The 18,364-nt window shown below is 42.4% G+C and overlaps 1 protein-coding gene across 1 annotated transcript in view; it reads left to right on the forward strand.

Moving 5' to 3' along the window:
• The window catches only part of adamts3 (ADAM metallopeptidase with thrombospondin type 1 motif, 3), a gene marked incomplete at its 3' end in the record, with an annotated part of 357,741 nt that overhangs the window by 301,468 nt on the left and 37,909 nt on the right, over positions 1–18,364 (forward strand). Inside the window, exons 16-17 of the mRNA XM_084307667.1 lie at positions 2,944–3,027; positions 10,149–10,312. Of these exons, the coding sequence (XP_084163793.1) occupies positions 2,944–3,027; positions 10,149–10,312 (248 nt within the window). The remainder of the gene's footprint in view (positions 1–2,943; positions 3,028–10,148; positions 10,313–18,364) is intronic.

Below are 18,364 nucleotides of genomic sequence, written 5' to 3' on the forward strand. Positions count from 1 at the left end.
AGGTCATGTCAAAGTGGTATGTGGTCCAGTTATGCTGCTCTCATTATCTCCTCTTGAAGTTGACAGGCTTCAAATGTGAAAGTACATAATCTTCATACATTTTTGCCATGTTTTCTATGCAAAATATTTTTCTTCATAGTAACTAGTAACTGATGGGTTCAGATAAATGCAGTGAGTAAAAAGTACAACATTTACTTTGAAATGTAGTGGAGTAAAAGTATAAAGTTCCCTAAAATGGAAATACTCACGTAAAGTACAAGTACCTCAAAATTATACTCAAGTACTTGAGTAAAAATACTTAGTTACTTTCCACCACTGCCGTTAACCACTACACCACCATGCCGCCATTCCAGATGCGGTGAATTGGTCGACAATAACTACCACACTTTTCAGTGGCGGTAAAAGACTATGAAGAAAGGAAGGCACCTTGTACATGTAAATGTATTCAAAGCAAGAATGTCAAAAAAACAGAACAGGTTGTGTACATAGACCTGTTCGCTGTATACAAACATACCGTGTTCGAGCCAATCAGCAATACCAACTGAGTCCCGTGACTACTGTATGTTGCCCCGGATCTGCGCGAGCTGCTGCGTGAGCTGAATGCAACAGGGCTGTATGGAGAAACCATGACCCTGACCAAAAGTTCTTTCAAACAAAAACGTCTGGATGTCATTTAGCCAAATCAGCATGGCTGTGAGTGTGACTCTTTCACCTTTTACATATCTAGCTTTGGCATGGATTGATTGTTTAGATTGCTAGCATGGCTAACAAATGCATAATTGTAGTCTGCCCGTTGTTCTGACCAGGATTACGTTCATTTCTGCTCCGGTGATGCTCGCGCACACTGAGTCTAACGTATACAGCGAACAGGTCTATTGATAGAGTGGAAATTCAGTAATTTCAGGTGAGGTATCACATCCACACTTCAAATTATTTGAATTGACTTTACAACTGGCATGAGTTGTCAAAAAAAACAATAATGTCAAAATGGACTTATGGTTTTCATCCAAAGGGTTCAATTCACGACGGCCTGATGAAGTCGTTCCAGAATATATATTAGTGCTGTCAGGCGATTAAAAAAAGATATCTAATTAATTACAGGATTCACATTTTAATCGCATAACCATTTTAGGCCTGATATTTTATATTCTATAATCATATTTCAAATTGCATATGTCCGGATGGCAGAATTCAGTACTGTATCTACAAAACCTTCTGTTTAATCATCTTCCCTTTATTAATTTGCTTAGATGCTTTTTCAGGTCTGGTCAATTTTAGCATGGTGTTATTCACAGTAAAAAAAAATTAAATAAAAAATGTGATTGATATTCTCATTTGGTTCATTACAATTTACTCAAGCCTAGTAACAGACACAGTATTTCTGACACTGGGAATACATTCCCTGAGATCCATATCCATATATGTCCCTAGAATCAGATACCAAGAACATGCAAATGGACCATTTAAAAAAAAAGTTTTTTTATTCTACGTTATTATGGAATGAATGAGATAAAAAAAGAAATTCATACTAAAATATATATATATATTTTTTAATAAATTTTTAGTTCATTTTCATAACGCGATAATTTGCTGTGTAATTAATTAATCTAATTAATGCAATAAACTGACAGCCCTAATATATATATATATATATACGCTAGCGGTCGACCCTACTGTATGGTAACCATCTGGTGCTCTCCGGTGTCTCCTAACACTAATCACTACTCACCCTTTTTTAACAGGAAAACAGTTAAGCAAGAGATGCCAAAAAGAAATCCCGTTGTTGGATAATACAACCTGCAAGTATCCCCCAGTGTTTCCCTCTCACACGGCCTCTTTTGTAGTGCTTTCTGTTTCGTTGACTGCTTGCTAGTTTAGCGTTAGCAGAGAACTGACTAACACACAACCGTTAAGGCAATGGAATGAGTGACAGCAAACAAACAACCCCCTGCCCATTCCATTCCGTGACGGATTCATTGTCCAATCAGGTCCTTCCTATGGCAACTTTCACTGATTCATCATCCGACAGGCTTTTGGCCTTTAGGCGCTTGTGTTTTGTGGGGAAACAATCCCTAGAGGCATTGCAGCTTAAAAAAGGTTGAATATCTGAATGTTGTTTTACACACACATCTAAAGACTTCCGGAGAGTGTGTGGTCATTTAGGGAGACATTAGCAAACACACCCATGCTAGCTCTTCAAGCTCACCCCAACTTGTTTTTCCACACATAGTTTGTGTGAAATACCCCCCCCCCCCCTCGCTTAATTAAATTTGGAAGAAAAAAACGCATCTCCTCTGGTGTGTCATTGAATTCCAATTCCTTCTGGGCCTTTTGAGAGGATTTTTCTCAATCCTAGGATGTCCTTCCCACAGCCGAGAGACGCAATTTCGCAATACTTATTATTTTTTATTAGAATAGTCACATTGCTGTTGTGACTTTCACTCTGGTTCAATGCCAACTTCTCTTCGTTCGTACCGTACCTGTGCTGTACGGTAACGATAAATTAAAATGTAATGTCATCTAAATTGGATCTTGTATGGACGTGATACGGAACAGGCACCCTCAGTGACGGCGTGCCAAGCCGCCAAGCCACATTCCTCATCACCTCAGCCACTCCCGCTGATTTACGCAAACAAGTGGCTGAGGCTGCATCTCCTCGTCAGCGCTAATAGCCGAGTGAACAGAGGTGCCGCTACGCGGTAGAGTCTTCAGTCACAAGTGCTACTCCTCCCGTGACCATCCGGCTTCATAGATCGCTTCCCTTGTCTGTGTGCAAATTCCTCTGGTTCCCTATCGTGCAAATGAAGTGGGTCTCTCTTGGTGTCATTGTTGTGACAGAGAGAGAGAGAAAGAGAGTGAGAGAGAGTGCGAGAGAGTGAGTCAATGAGAGAGAAAGCACTGCAATTTTTGTTGTTAAATAACAGATTCCTTCCATCTCTAAAGGGAAGACGAGAGGAGCGTTCTCCTTGCCAAAGGGAGCTCGAAATGTGTTTCTGAATGAGACGGAGGATTCTAGAAATGTACTTGGTGAGTCACGGCAGGTTTGCAGTGTGGGTGGACATCCACTGGGAGAAAGGCCACTTTGCAACCCTAGTGTGAGAATCCTGTTTACAAAATGCCCTTATTGAAACATGACTGCAGGCCTTATCACCCTGTTCCCTCTCTTGCAGTATGTGTTTAATATGACACACACACATACAAACAAACAAAACAAAAACATTAGACATTACCCTGCAAACATCACAAGATATTTGCCCGATGGTAATACAATCATACAGTAGTCCCCAGTTCCAAATGCATCTTTTAGTGTGGAAAGATTCTTCCACCATGTTGGTAATTCTACCACTGGGTGTTGTTTGTACCAATGACCACCAACAATTTGCATTTGAAACAGCTGTCCTGTTTAATGAGCATATTATGTATAGCTGGTTAAGAACTGTGATGAATCTTGTCTTATGTATAGATGGACTGGAGTGAGTTCTGTCCTGGAAGCATTAATTGAAAAGTCATTGCAATAGGTGCTCTGAGGCACTGACATCAAGGTGTGCATTTCAATCTGGAGACTACCGTACAAAACTCATTTAGACATTACCATTACAAACACCACAAGAGAGTTGCCCCATCATATCGCTGCTGTCGGGACAAAACCTCATAACTCCATTTTTTGAATTTTTTTTTTATTATATAAATCAACTCCGTAGATCATCCTCCATATGTGTGTGTGGGTTTTACAAAGTTTAAACAATGGGAAAGCATTAAACCGATCATCTGTCTAAACCTCCTAACTCTATTCACCCTCAAATCTGTGTTAGTTTTTTTCATCTGCTGAAAAGTTGGGTTTTTGGAGTTATGAGGTTTTGTCCCGACAGCAGCGATATGTGGCTGGTAATATGATCGCATATCATATTTCCATGTGCTTTTGATGCCATGTTTCAATAAGAACTGCCTCTCCCTGGTCCTCTGTGTCCAGGGAAACTTGCTACAGTAGTGTAGTTGTTTGTTCTTCCTCCTGTCAAACCGACTTTGTAGAGCAAAGTGGGAAAGCAGGCCTCTGAAACCCAGCGTGATGTCCACCTCTGCAAACGAGCACACCTGTTTGTCTCTGCACACTAACCGGGTGCCTGTATTGTCTTTCCCCCACTACTGCCCACCACCGCCGCCGCTGCTGCTTCACAACAAAACGTGCAAAGGTTACCTTAAGATGTTTCTCATTCCTCCGGGCGCTAGACATGTGATCATCCAAGAACACGAGGCCTCTCCTCAAATTCTTGGTAAGTGTTTCTTCTTTTCATCCACGCATACACATAATATACATTAACACCGAAAAGAGTGTTGACTGTATGTCTGTGTGCATGCACTGTTGTGTCTCGTGATCTTATATCACTGTTCGCTTCCTCTTTTTCTCAAGAGAAAGATCTAAACACATGCTGCTACAGGCTGGGTAGGAGAATGTTGACGTTAATGTATTATTCATTAGTCAGACATGAAAGCCATTGAAGGGCAGTCTCTAGAGCAGGGGTGGGCAATTATTTTTCCCGGGGGGCCGAATGAGCAACTGAAAATATGTTGGGGGGCCGGGCCAAAATTCCAAACTCAATTATGCATAATATACATTTTATTTCTATATAAAAAGCAGTAAATGGCATTGTTTTGAAACTTTTGACCCCTGGTAAGAGTGTATGTTATTATTTGGCAATTAAAAGGTGCGGTTAGCTTTCAAAAATATAATTTATTCAAATAGAATTTATTTCCAAAATGATAAACAAAATGTGAAACATTAATAACAAAGGGCATTTTGAGTTTCATATACTATTGAAACAAGGATTTTCTTAGCTTTCTAAAGACATCACATCATCTTATAGCAAAAATAAACAAGACATGTCACTGAACTGTGTAAAGAAAAGTGTCCCAGTTTTGTAGCCTTTTTTACTTTACATGCCTATATTAAACATTTAATGTTTTCAGAACTGTGCAAAAAAAAGAAAAAAAAATATCAAGTGTCCCATTTCACTTGTTATATTTCCACATTTTAGTGTTCTTCAGTTCTTTTTTTTTCATTCAGTGTGAGAAATCCAGTCTCTGTTGAGCTTTAACAAGTCCATCAAAGTCAGGTTGCATGTCTGAGGTGGAGATGCGAAGCACAGCTGCCAGATGTTCATCAGTGAGAGAGGATCTGTACCTGGACTTGGTAAATGTCATGACTGAGAATGTCTGTTCACATATGTAGGTGGATCCAAAGAGAACCAACATCGTCTGAGCATGTCTCCTAAGCGTATACTGTGCGTGTGAACGTTGACATAAAAAAAAAAAAAAAAAAAAAAAAAAAAATATTAAAAAAAAAAAAAAAAAAATTTATTATCATGTAATCTTTCGCGGGCCGGTCAGCATCATCCCGCGGGCCGTACAATGCCCAGGTCTGCTCTAGAGTATCTGTGAGAGTTCTCTGTGTGTGTATACATATATACATATATATATATATTAGGGGTGTAAAGGTACACCTATCCAGTTTTTATGTACTGTTACACCCCTAATATATATATATATATATATATATATATATATATATATATATATATATATATATATATATATATATATATATATATATATATGTTTTGCACACTACATTTAGTTTGTGTTGCCGCCCCCATGTGAAACACTGTTGTGTACCTTTCAACATTCATTATTAACCATAGTTAGAAACTTGAACTTGAAACTTGAAACTAGTTCATAATAATTATGATAATTATAATGATGATAATGATATGATTTAAATGTACATTTATCATCAAGGCAGATGCCAAGATTCTGTATTCTGTAACTCTTTCAATGTCAGACCCATTCACAGTTGACATATGCAAATCATTGCAAACAATATTTTGTGTTGCTTGCATTAAGTACAAGCTTAAGGCCAATAAGCACATCTTGCAGAGCATTAAATGAGAGTTGAAGGATCTAGGTTGAATGGCTAGTTGTACAGTGTCAGCAATAAAATATAAAAGAGTCATCCGCATTAAGATGAACTTGGCATCTACTTGGATATGGGACAATATAATTAATATGAATGGTAAATAAGACAGGACCCTGGATTGATCCCTGCAGGATGCCTTTTGTAATGAGAGGGGGCTTTCCTAGTTTTCATACACTGACGTCTGCCTCAGAGCAAGAAGGTCCTGGGTTCGAACCCCGGCGAGAGGCCTTTCTGAGTCAGAGAATTTGATACAGGGTCATCTGGAGTTGATATAACATACACTTGTTCAGACAATCCCACTGTTTTTGACATATGGTTCTCATATTGTTTTTAACCTTGATACAAAATGTATGCCTCAAATAATTGTTCATAAACGTTGAAGTTGTTATGGTTTGTAACCGACCTCAAACGCAACGGCACAGAGAGGAAGTTCAGAGTTAGCCAAAAGCTAGGGCGTATTTATTTACAGAGTCACAAGATGGATGAAGTACAGCAATCAAAACAAACGGGGATCTGGCATGTGACGATGTAGCGGCTCTGCAGATACTCCCAGTAGATAGTGGTGAGGAATTGGCATGTGTAGCGGCTCTGCAGATACTCCCAGCTTTCACTCCCGGTGGAAACGGAGAGAGAGAGAAATCAGAGTTAGCCCAACGAACACACAGAGGCAGAGAGGTGACTAAGTCCAGTATTAATCCCAAGTGACTTGATCTTCGGTGTACCACACACAAGTTAGCTGAGTCCAGTGAAAAACAACACGGTAATCTTCAGTGTTAATCTAACACACAAAATAGCTGAGTCCAGTGCGAAACAAAAAGGAATTCTTCAGTGATATCCTAACACAAAAATTAGGTGAGTCCAGTACAAACAAAACGGGATATCTTCGGTGTTCACCAAACACACAAAAAACTAATAATCCAAAAAAGACTGTTTCCAAAAACTCACCAGAGCGCAACGCGTAAAGCGGGCAGATAACGAGGCGCAGCTCCGAATGGGGAACCAGGTTCTCCACAGCGGTTCTCCACATAAGGTCCTGGAGAGCAAAAAGACAGGAACAGCGACAGGGAAGGCAGGTATATGCAGTTCTATTCCAGAACGACCCAACATCGATAGTAAGGAGGTCTGTGTATATAAAGCCTTCAGGGGCGCTAATTACAAACTGTGACAGCTGCGGGATGAGATTGATACTTGCTCCAAAAGCGTGTGGCGGGGAATGCACCAATCAACACGGCACCTTAAAGGAACGGAGCGCGTGGCGGGGAATGCATTAATCAACATAGTACCTTAAAGGAACGGAGCATGTGGCGGGGAGCGGACCAAACCTCACAGAAGTATTTGGTAGCAAAAGAATATTCTGATTCACCACACTGTCATTAGCTTCCAGTGTGTCTTAATTACTCCACATAAACCCATGAAATTCACCACATTTGATAACAATGACATGCTAACATCTGAAGTGTATTTAACTTCCTAAAAAGCTGCTATATTCTGCTATAATACAGTGTCTAAAAAAGGTTAGTATGACGGTCGATTGTGGTGAATCCCATGGGTTTAAGTGGTGTAAGTAAGTAATTACATTTTCATTCTCAGAAATATAATTTGAGGGATCAATTTTGTACAAAGGCAACAATGTCTTGGGCCCATGTGGAGAACCCCCGGTATTGTCATTTAACGACAAGCTGTCTTTGTCTGGTTTTCAAATAACAGCGTCAGCTAGAAGAACATGTCTGGACAGAAACGGGTTCCTTCTCTCCATTGTCTTTGGATGTTTTCTATCTGAAAAAAACATATTCTGCTTGGCTCTCCTGTTCGTTCTGGAGAATCTTCCTCTAATTCCCTATACACATGGCATCCATCTTAAGTGTCAGCTGTCATCTTCCCTGAAATGACACAATGACCTTGATGGATGACGGTGTGGATTTGCCTGATTGTGCATTTGCTGGGGTAGTTCATACCCTGTCCAAATGTCCAAACATTTCCAACTGAGTGAATTATGTGCTGCTGATGTCTCACTATCTTTCACCATGTCACCTTTTACAGTAGAATGTAGTGATCAGAATGTTTTCATTACTTTTATGTATGACCTGTATAATTTTATTATAATGTGTGTTTTAAGAGGGTTAAAAAGAAAATTCTGATAACAACAAAGCATGGCAATGTTTTACCTATGAATATATAAAGATATGTACTAATAACTTGAGGAGAATTAATTAACCATGGTAGGGGTAATATGTTGATATATTTAGGCTCATTGTTCATTAAGGGAGGGTACAGTTGAGCTACTCATACACACAGTTAAAAGCAAGTACACCAAGACCCTTAGGGGTGCTCCCTGCTGAGGTTAGAGCGTAACATTCCCCCATAGTGAATTAAACATAGTGATATACAACACTGGGGTATATCAAAAGGCTGTGGTGGTGGGTGAAGACTTTACTTGCAAGTACAGCAGTAGCAAACTTGGCTACACCATCAGCATACAGAGTGTTTGTGTGAATAACGAGGTCTTTAAATAGACCTCCACATTTAATTTATTTTCATTTCAAACCTTTATTTAAACTCAAAAGGCAACTGAGGTTTCACGTTGAGGGTACATAAAGTAATAAGCAAAAAAGAAAAAGCATATCAAATCACACACGCATATAAAATCATGACAACAAGATGAGGCGAAAAGTAAGATAACAAATAATTTAAAACATGTACAACTTGATTGACAAAGGTTGGAGATCAAGGTTTTAAACTCTGCAACAGAGGGGAGAATCTCAAGCTTTAAGGACTGTTGGAGTTCATTCCATGAGCTAGAGGCACCATAGAAAATCAGTGTAGGTTGGACCATGGAGCATCAGCTAAGCTCCACACATGACTTTGCCAGGATCCTGCCAGGATTCACATAATCCATTTAAGGCAAAAAAAAATATATAGGAATATGTGTAAAGGGAAGATGACACTTTGACATAATGTGTCTAAGTGTTTAAGCCATTGAAGGGCAGTCTCTAGAGAATAATCTGTGTTTAGGTTTGTTCAGTAGCTTGGTTTACATTATGAAACTCGATAATGCAATGTTTATAGTTGATTTTGATGACTGATTTATATGTTTTATGAAACTGCAGTAGTTATAGAGGTGAAATATGATCTCAAAAACGTTCCTATACAGCTAAAATCACCATTTTCAACTTGGGTGCCTCTCCTTAACACAATCCACTGCTATGAGTCTAATTATTCTCGAGGACCGGGAAATGTAAACAGACGTGGGGCTGTTTGTACAGCTAAATCTATACTTTATATTATTGCTATCTGTCCATTCTCATTGTCAATTGAGTCCATAAACCGTCCCTTCAAAATGGCTTAAAGAAAAAAAAAATCATCAATAGATTCTCATTTTATAGCGCTGTGAATATAAGCGTTATACCGGATTTGGTCTAGAATTTTTCCTGGAAGCCGAGATACAGGGCTAATAGCTAATAACGTTAAATCCAATGGCATTTCGGTTATAGATACGCTCCAGTTAAAACTCAAACTGCATATGATCGGTACGATCCTCACGCATGTATGCATGAAAGGGGGGGGGGGGGGGGGGGGGACCTCATTAGCATCATAGGCCGAACGCCTGGATGGCTATCAAAGCAAGGCCCGATCGGGATGTACTTTACGTGAAAAAGATTTTACCGTGGTCCGATGGGATGTCCCAGAGCATTTCCCCGTTATCGATCGCCATCTGGTAGATCGATATGTCCATTGGCTGATGATAAATCCCCTTATTGCATGGTGAAATCTGCGATGCAAAACGTAATCCAAGCTACAGGCTACACATCTAGAATCCTGAAATCTCCATTGAAAGTAAAAAAAAAATACTGATCTGTTCTGCCACAGGGCACACTGCATTATCACGATAGCGCCCCTAAGAGGATCTGGCCGGTATTGCACTTTGTCGAATTCATAGAGTAGGGTAAATCTGCAGTGCCGCTCGGCGACCTTGAATAGGTTATTAAAATGGAATAAAGCCAAAACAACCTTCCCACGGAGATATGCGTGCCTCTGTCCACAACGCATGGATCCGAAACACGGATTTATACGTGGCCCGTCCCGAATGTGTTAAGACAGGTTGTGTCTTTCTTTGTCAACACGTCTGATTGTTAGTCACTCCTCGTGTCATTTGCACCTAACCCATGATTGATTGCAGCAATAAAGAACCAGGCGACGGGTCATTACATTCTGAACGGGAAGGGAGACGAGGCCAGGTCCAGGACCTTCATCGACCTGGGCGTGGAATGGGACTACATCATTGAGGATGACGTAGAGACTCTTCACACGGAGGGACCTCTGCACGACGCCGTGGTGGTTCTGGTAAGAATTTACTTTCTATACGAGTATATATGACGTCTGGTACATTTCTGGTGGTGATGTTCTTGCGTTCGTAGTTGTTAAATCAACTAATCGACGAGTCGACGAAGTTCTATCACTATGAGAAGAATTTCTTTAGGGTAAATTGTGTTTTGTTGTCTTTTTACGTCATATCATGTATTCATACTTTCAAATGTTTAGCTACTTATGCTTATAGTATCTGCAAATACAACGCAAAACAAGATTTTGAGGTGACACAAATGCATGCAGTATTTGAACTGAACAAAGGATACCAAAGTATTGAGTTTATTGTATGATGTTCCATGTGTCAGGAGCACAGAAGCTGAGAGCAGACTTGCCAAGTTCAGTACAGACTCTATGTTGACAGAATCCGGCTATAGGGCGACAATAATGTGGTCAAGAGGCATGGTTTCTATCTTTAGCCTTTAAGCGGCGTGGTTTATTCATTCACATGGTATGAGCAGCAGCACATGAGTTCTCCTCTCACTGAGAGGCTGGTGGAGAAAGAGGTAGAGGGGGAGGAGACATCTCTATTTATACTCGCCACCTGGTGGTATCTTGAGTGGCTCCGCCTAGAGCGCCCTCTAGTGGAAACAGTTATATATGCAGTTAGACAGTTACTAACAATCCTACATAGAACCTCTAACTTCAACACTCCCACTTAGGGTTGTATTAGCATACTGGATAACTTCTCCGAAAAACATTTTACAAAGGAAATAATATAATCCAAAACATCAATAGAGTATGGCAGTCAATATTTACACATTAAACATGACCTCTGCAAATCTCTTCAATTTCAATTTGGAACAGGTTTCCTGCTACCATGTCGTCCGTTGGACAATAAATCAGTGTCATTCTTTCTTCTCTGATGACAGATCTGATGAGATGATATTTTATATCGACATGTTTACATCTATGTCGGCACACTGGGTTCCTAGCAATCACAATGGTTCCCTGGTTGCCCTCATAAACAACAGTCTTCATATATACATAGGTGTTCACCATTTTTTTTAAATGATGTTAACAAGACGCCCCTCATCTTCAAAAACACAATATTCGATATAGAGGATACATTCCAACTACCTACTACATAATAGGCAATATATACATAATGTTATCTCCATCACTTCGAGCAGTTGTTCTAGATAAATACATTTCTGCATTGTCATAGCTAGAAACATATACTCGGCTTCACAGGCTTCACTGTGGGCTTTAACACATTCCCTGCCACGCTTATATCCATCAATGTTTGATCACTGCCACCAGTAAGCCTATGGAGATGTTTACCTTCTTTGCAGGGCTATAACTTTTTAAATTGTATTGCTAAATTGACATTACTATGGCCCATTCAACATCGATTATCTATCGTTCAGGATGTAGGAACGTTTTACTTTTTCATTCATATATTCATACGAAAATACCATCTAGAATATAAATATGTTTTTATCGTTTTCTGCAGTAATTCCTAGAACGTGAGATATAGGCATAAACGCATTATATAGATTATCAAATGCCGTTTGTTGGCGATACACGCTATATAAAAAATTTCAACTGTACATGATCCTAAACGTTATGACTGATCATGCGCGGGTGAACGGGGGGGGGGGGGTCGTTTATAATTCCGTGATAGTTGGTAAATGCTGTAGTATGGGTGATATATTGATCAGAGCGGTTTGCATGGATAATAATAAACAAACAGGCTGAAAGTAACGTCAGCGTCCTCTTACCGTACGACGATGAGACTGGAGGAAAAAGATCCCACTTATTTGACGCGATTGCCTAAATCCATTTCCGGTTTGTGTAATCATAATAAACGGCCAAATCGTATAGATTATTGCGTTATGGCAGCGATTGCTACACACGGACGTGTGTATACAGTCCCGCAACAATATGCGAGTGCCGGACGCATTTGTCAGATGCACCGGGATCACAAGAGATCCACTTCCGCTTTGGCAACTCGCCAATCATCCACCAGGTGGCAGTATTGAAGCGTTGCAGAGTTGTGCATGCTCCCACTGCATCATACCAGGCTCCGTGAGGGAATTATGAATAACATGGCGAAAAAATGAAATATGATCTCAATAACGTTGTACGCCGTGGATTGGCAGAATTCGCATGAACTTGAAACACGTCGTAAGCCGTTTCCGGCGTGCGATGTGTTAAGCTCTAAACCCTTGCTGCCCTTTCTGAAACACAGCTGTTCGTCTGCTGCACCTCTGGGATAATGAAAAACATGTTTTTGACGTAGTTCAATGCTTCTCTGTGGGGTCAGCAAAATACTGTGACAATCTTTACTCACTACAAAACATAGGTCAGGGCGAGTACAGGTTGTCTAACAAATGAGGCTACCCACAGCTTTCTCTATACATCTCTTACATCAGTCAAAACATCTCAGGATCTTCTCCACATAATTAAATCATTTAGAACATGGTAAGTCGGCGGTCAGGTGGCGTAGCGGAGATTGCGTTCGTCACCAACGCCGGAGATGCTGGATTCGCCTGTTCGAATCCAGCTCCCGGCGTGTCACCAGCTTGGCTGGCCGTTCACACTAATACAATTGGCAGTATTAGAGGGTGGGAAAGCTGGCGGGGTGGGTCCGGGTCGTTGTAAACAGCGACTCCTACAGTTCGGTTCGGTGATAGCCTCCACTCTCCCAGACCGACTGTGGGGGGTAAGTGCGCAGCGACCAGGAAGGGGATTGGGAATTGGCATAACGACTAACATTGGGATAGGAGAAAATCGGAGGAAAAAGGAGGGGGGAAAATATCAATAAAAAAAAAAGAACATGGTAAGTCATCCACCTCTGTATTTGAACATGGGATCCATTTCTGTATTTAAACATGGTAAATCATCCACCTCTGTACTTAAACATGGGATCCATTTTTGTATTTAAACATGGAATCCACTCAGGTATTTAAACCTGGATTCTACTCCTCCCGTATTTAAACCTGGAGTATCCTCCTCCTGCATTTAAGCAGTGTAGCCACCCTCCTTCAGTATTTAAACATGGAGTACCCTCCTTCAGCATTTAAGCAATTAGCTACGAACCATACTTTGAATTTGTCGTGGCCTTCAATACCCTCCTGGATTGAATACACCCATTTCCCTCCCACTGTCTGTCTGCCCTCTGGTAACTTGGCTGGAGCAAAGGTGTGGTTGTCCTCTAGGGACCTCATCTCCTCATCCCTTGCTCTCTCCCATTTACTTGATTCGGGGGACACTGTGGCCTCTTTAAAGGTCGGGGGTACCCCACTGACTACCCTGTAGCAGTAATCAACGGTGGTAAGTATACTGTCATCCTCGTCACTCCCTTTCCGGGCATAGTCTGTCAGATACTTTGGGGGTTTGTGTTCCCTTGAGGGATACCTCCCACTGCTTGGGTCACTTGACGTCACCCTCGGGTGCTCCTCGTCATCGCCCTCTGGGGTGGCTGACTGTCTGCCTGCACGACCGTGCTAAGTACACTGAGCTGATGTGTCTCTGCAGCTAGAGTGGCCACTCACTTGGGGTCCCTTAAAGACAACATACGTCCCCACCTGAGAAACCTGGGTGTTGTCTTTGACCAGGCCATGAACCTAGACAAACATGTCAAAACACTCACACGCACCTGCTTGTTTCACCTCAGAAACATTGCAAAACTGCGCACCATCATATCTCACTCTGAACTAGAACTATCCGTGCATGCTTTTATTTCCTCTAGGCTTGACTACTGCAACTCACTTTTCACCTGTCTCACCAAATCATCCACAGATAAACTACAAATGGTCCAAAATGCTGCAGCCAGGCTACTCACAAGGTCAAAGAAATCATGTCACATCACTCCCATTTTGGTATCCCTGCACTGGCTCCCGGTACACTATAGAATTCACTTCAAAGTCCTCACTTTCACTTTCAGAGCACTTCACGGTCAGGCCCCTATCTACATCACGGAACTCATCCATCCCTACACCAACACCCGCTCACTCAGATCTGCCGATCAGCACCTCCTGGTGATCCCCAGGTCCAGGCTAAAAACAAGGGGTGATCGAGCTTTCGAGGTGACAGCACCAAGGCTCTGGAACGCTCTCCCCCTGGACCTGCGAACTGCCCCCTCTGAAAACTCTTTTAAAAAACAACTAAAAACACATTTGTTCAGGCAGGCTTTTGATCATGCATAGGCGCCTTTTCTTGTCCTCACTGTTCTATAGTTTTGTTTTAATTAGTGACTCATGATTTTATCCAAATTCTTTTATTCTACTTTTTCTATCTGGTTTCACTGTTTTTAACTGCTGTTTGTTTGTTGTCATTTATTTCTGATTTTGTTTTATTGTGTTTTTATATTAAAGGGGCTATGCACTGCTATTCCTAGCACTATTTGGGCAACTTTACACAATTCCTGTTAGTCTATTGAAGACATTTGTAATTTTTTTTTCAAAAAAATTCATTGTTTTATATTTCTAATCAAGTACTCGAAACCATCATTTTTCAGCCTCAAGAAATCAGGCTGTTATGGCCTGGCTCCGCCCATAAGCACTTTGAGTGACAGTCAGACCACAGTCTGCACTGGTAGAGGGAGGGAGGGAGGGGGGGGAAGAGAGAGAGAGTTCAGTTCAGTTCAGAGTTTTTATTTGCCACATGGAATAATACAATCATAGTTTCTTCATTAAAAAATCATAAATAGTCATTCCATGGACAAAAGGAGCAGGAAGAAGAATAAATCTTATAGTTATATAGTTACCTGCCCCTTATTCCTAAACTAACATGTATTTTCTTAATGGTCGGCGTATAACCTTATTTACACAAATAATCATTTATACCATGAGAGAGAGACAGAGAGAGAGAGAGAGAGAGAGAGAGAGAGAGAGAGAGAGAGAGAGAGAGAGAGAGAGAGAGAGAGAGAGAGAGAGGCAATGCCCCCTCTCGGCTCTCTCTTCCTTTCTCTCCCTCCAAAGCGCACAGCCCCGCAGCTCCACTCGCTGATGAGACGGGGCAGCTTTTTTCTTTCTTTCAATCTCCCGTGTGGCGCGCGGCCGGCAGGTACCCCCCCCCCCCCCAAGTGCCCCCTCTCTCTCCCTCCCTCCTTCTCTCTTCCTTTCTCTCCTTTCTCTCCCACTCGGCTCTCGCTGATGAGACGGGGCAACTTTTTTCTTTTCTTTCTTTCAATCTCCCGTGTGGCGCGCGGCCGGCAGGTACCCCCCCCCCAAGTGCCCCCTCTCTCTCCCTCCCTCCCTCTCTCTTCCTTTCTCTCCTTTCTCTCCCTCTCGGCTCTCTCTTCCTTTCTCTCCCTCCAAAGCGCACGGCCCCGCAGCTTCACTCGCTGTCTTTTCTAGGTAGAATGGGGGCGGGCATTAGCTCCAACCACAGAGCCAATCGCATCACTGTGCGCCTAATGACGTGACTCAGGACTTCAAATGAAAATGACCCGATTTACTAGAGGTCGAGAGGGGCTGGGCTGAATCGGAGCAATCCGCCAATATGGTATTTAGACCCTAAAACACATTGATACGAACTCCTATTACTATAATACAATGCTAGAGACTGAAAAATGACATTTATAATGCATAGCCCCTTTAAGCTGTAGTGTAAAGCACCCTGTGCATTCGTGCTGTGAAGGGTGCTATATAAATAAAGGTCATTCATTCATTCATTCATTCATTCATTCAAAGGTCATTCATTCTCTGTTTCTACACACCTTACTCTGGAGTCCAGCTCTGGCTCCTCTGTCTGTGTCTCGCTCTCACATGTTGTCTTTGTGACAAACTTGACTAGCATGTGTTTCTGCACTCTCCCTTTACCGGGATGATAAACTAGGAAAGCGGGGCTTCCCTTGTCGTGCCCTACAAAGAGTCCTTTAACACATCTGGACTCGGGCTTTCCCCTGTCCTGCAGGTACGCATAACACACTGATCCAAATCGGTGCATTCTAGCTAGATTACACTTATTTCCTGTCAGTGCTGTATACGGGGTGGTGCCTGTGTGCTTATTAAAGCACCTGTTTCTGGTGTAAGCGGCTTCTTGCACCGCATAATGCCATAGGCCAGGGGTCTCAAACTCAATTTACCTGGGGGACGCTGGAGGTAGAGTCTGGGTGAGGCTGGGCCGCATCAAATATTCCACACAAAAAGGGTTTCAAGTATTTTTTTTTATTTGTATGGACATGTATGGTTGAAACATGCAAACGTTCAAACGCACACACACTAATAAGCATTGGAGGCTTTTAACCAGGGCCAGACTGGGGAAATCATTCAGGCCAGGAAATATAGTGCGAAATATAGCCCCAGTCAGGCCACTTTTTAAGCGGGGGGTCGCCCACCAGGAGATTTTGTGTTACAAAGACTTAATTTCCTGCATTCTGGTGCAGGAATTGTTTTATTTGTACCCTTTAAATGCCAGTGTTTGTGATGACATGACTGCAAACATTTTTTTTTTTTTTTTTTTTTTTTATTATTATTTTTAAATCATCTGGGGGGCCGCAAAATATCATCCAGCGGGCCGCAATTGGCCCGCGAGTTTGAGACCCCTGCCATAGGCTCTTATGTAAGTTACTGTCTACTAGCTTACACCTAGCCATTTTGAAAAGGGTGTGCCATTTCTTCTCTGCCACTCCGTTCTGGTGTGGGGGATATGGACATGGCGTCTTGTGTCTTATCTTGTACCTTCTCAACAGTGATTGGAACTCTCTGTTTGTGAACTCTGTTGTCGGACCTCAAGCATCCTATGTTACCATAAGGGGCTACGTCTGCCAGGAATTTCTCCGTGGCCTGGAGTGTGTCACTCTTTGCTTTGAGAAAGTAAACAAACACTGCTCCTGTGCACACATCTGTAAAAGACTGTACATATCTAAAGCCTCCTATGGACTCGTTGCTTACTGGACCGGCTAGATCCGTGTTAACTAGTGCAAGTGGTACCTTTACTTTTTCTGTGGGATTTCTGTTTCTCGATTGAGTAAACTTCCCCATTTTGCACACTACAAATTTTTTGTCAGGTCTACGCTTTTCACCTTCAATGTGCATGCCTTCTGTCACTGCTTGCAGTTTCAGAAAATCCTCGTAATTACAATGACCCATAATCTCGTGCCATGTCTGAATATCGTGACTGGCCGTCACGCTACACATATCATTATACTTGTCGTTGTCATTACTCTCTGTTTGCAGATAATACATTCTCTGGTACATCTTTATGTCAAACCGTGTACCGTCAGGCTCTACAAGAAAATGTTTACCTTTATCGAAGAATACCTTGGCACCGCTTGCAGTAGCAGCTATTACAGAGAATAGTCCTTGTGGGACCGATGGTACGTAGAGAACGTTCTTTAACGTCACTGTACGCCGGCGCCCCCCATACCTGTGCGTCTCCTCTATCTTGCGCCAACTCGTAGGTGCGCTTCCCGTCTGTCAGCTCCATGCTGTGCCTCTTCGGGTGGAAAGTGTTGTCAAAGTTCTTGAACCGACTCCTGTCGTTGATGACATGGGACGACGCACCTGTGTCCACGATCAGTCCCTTCCTCTGGGCCCGCTGCAGCTGTGCCGGCCTGGCGATGCACGCTGTCCGCGCCCCGAAAGCGAAGTCTTCTTGTCCCGTTATTCTCCGGGCGTCGTCTCGATCCGTCTCACGTCGACCGTCGCTGCCATCGTGTCCGCTGCCGCCATCTTGTCCACAGCCGCCATCTTGTCCATAGCCGCTGTCTCGTCCATGGCCGCCGTCTCGTCCATGGCTGTCATCTTGTCCATGCGCATATCGCACGCTCTGGTCGTGTTTCTTCATGCACGCTCTGTCTGTGTGCCCCGTGGATTTGCAGAAGCTACACCAGACAGTCTTTGTGCAGTCGCCTCTCCGATGGCCTTTCTCTCCACATCGCCAACACGCCAGTTCCGCCGTGGTCCTGGTCCTCTCCCTTGGCGTCGCTCGGGCCTTTAGCACCCTCTCTCCCGCCATCTTCTGAGGCCTCGAAGTTTCTTAACTTGGCCTTGAACTGTCCCAGCGTCATGTCCGCTGAATCGTGTGTTACCAGGAGTGTGAACGGTTTGTACAGCTCCGGTAGTCCCCTCATCACCA

Source organism: Notolepis coatsorum (genome assembly GCF_963971535.1).
Source record: "Notolepis coatsorum genome assembly, chromosome: 2".
Classification (NCBI taxonomy): domain Eukaryota; kingdom Metazoa; phylum Chordata; class Actinopteri; order Aulopiformes; family Paralepididae; genus Notolepis; species Notolepis coatsorum.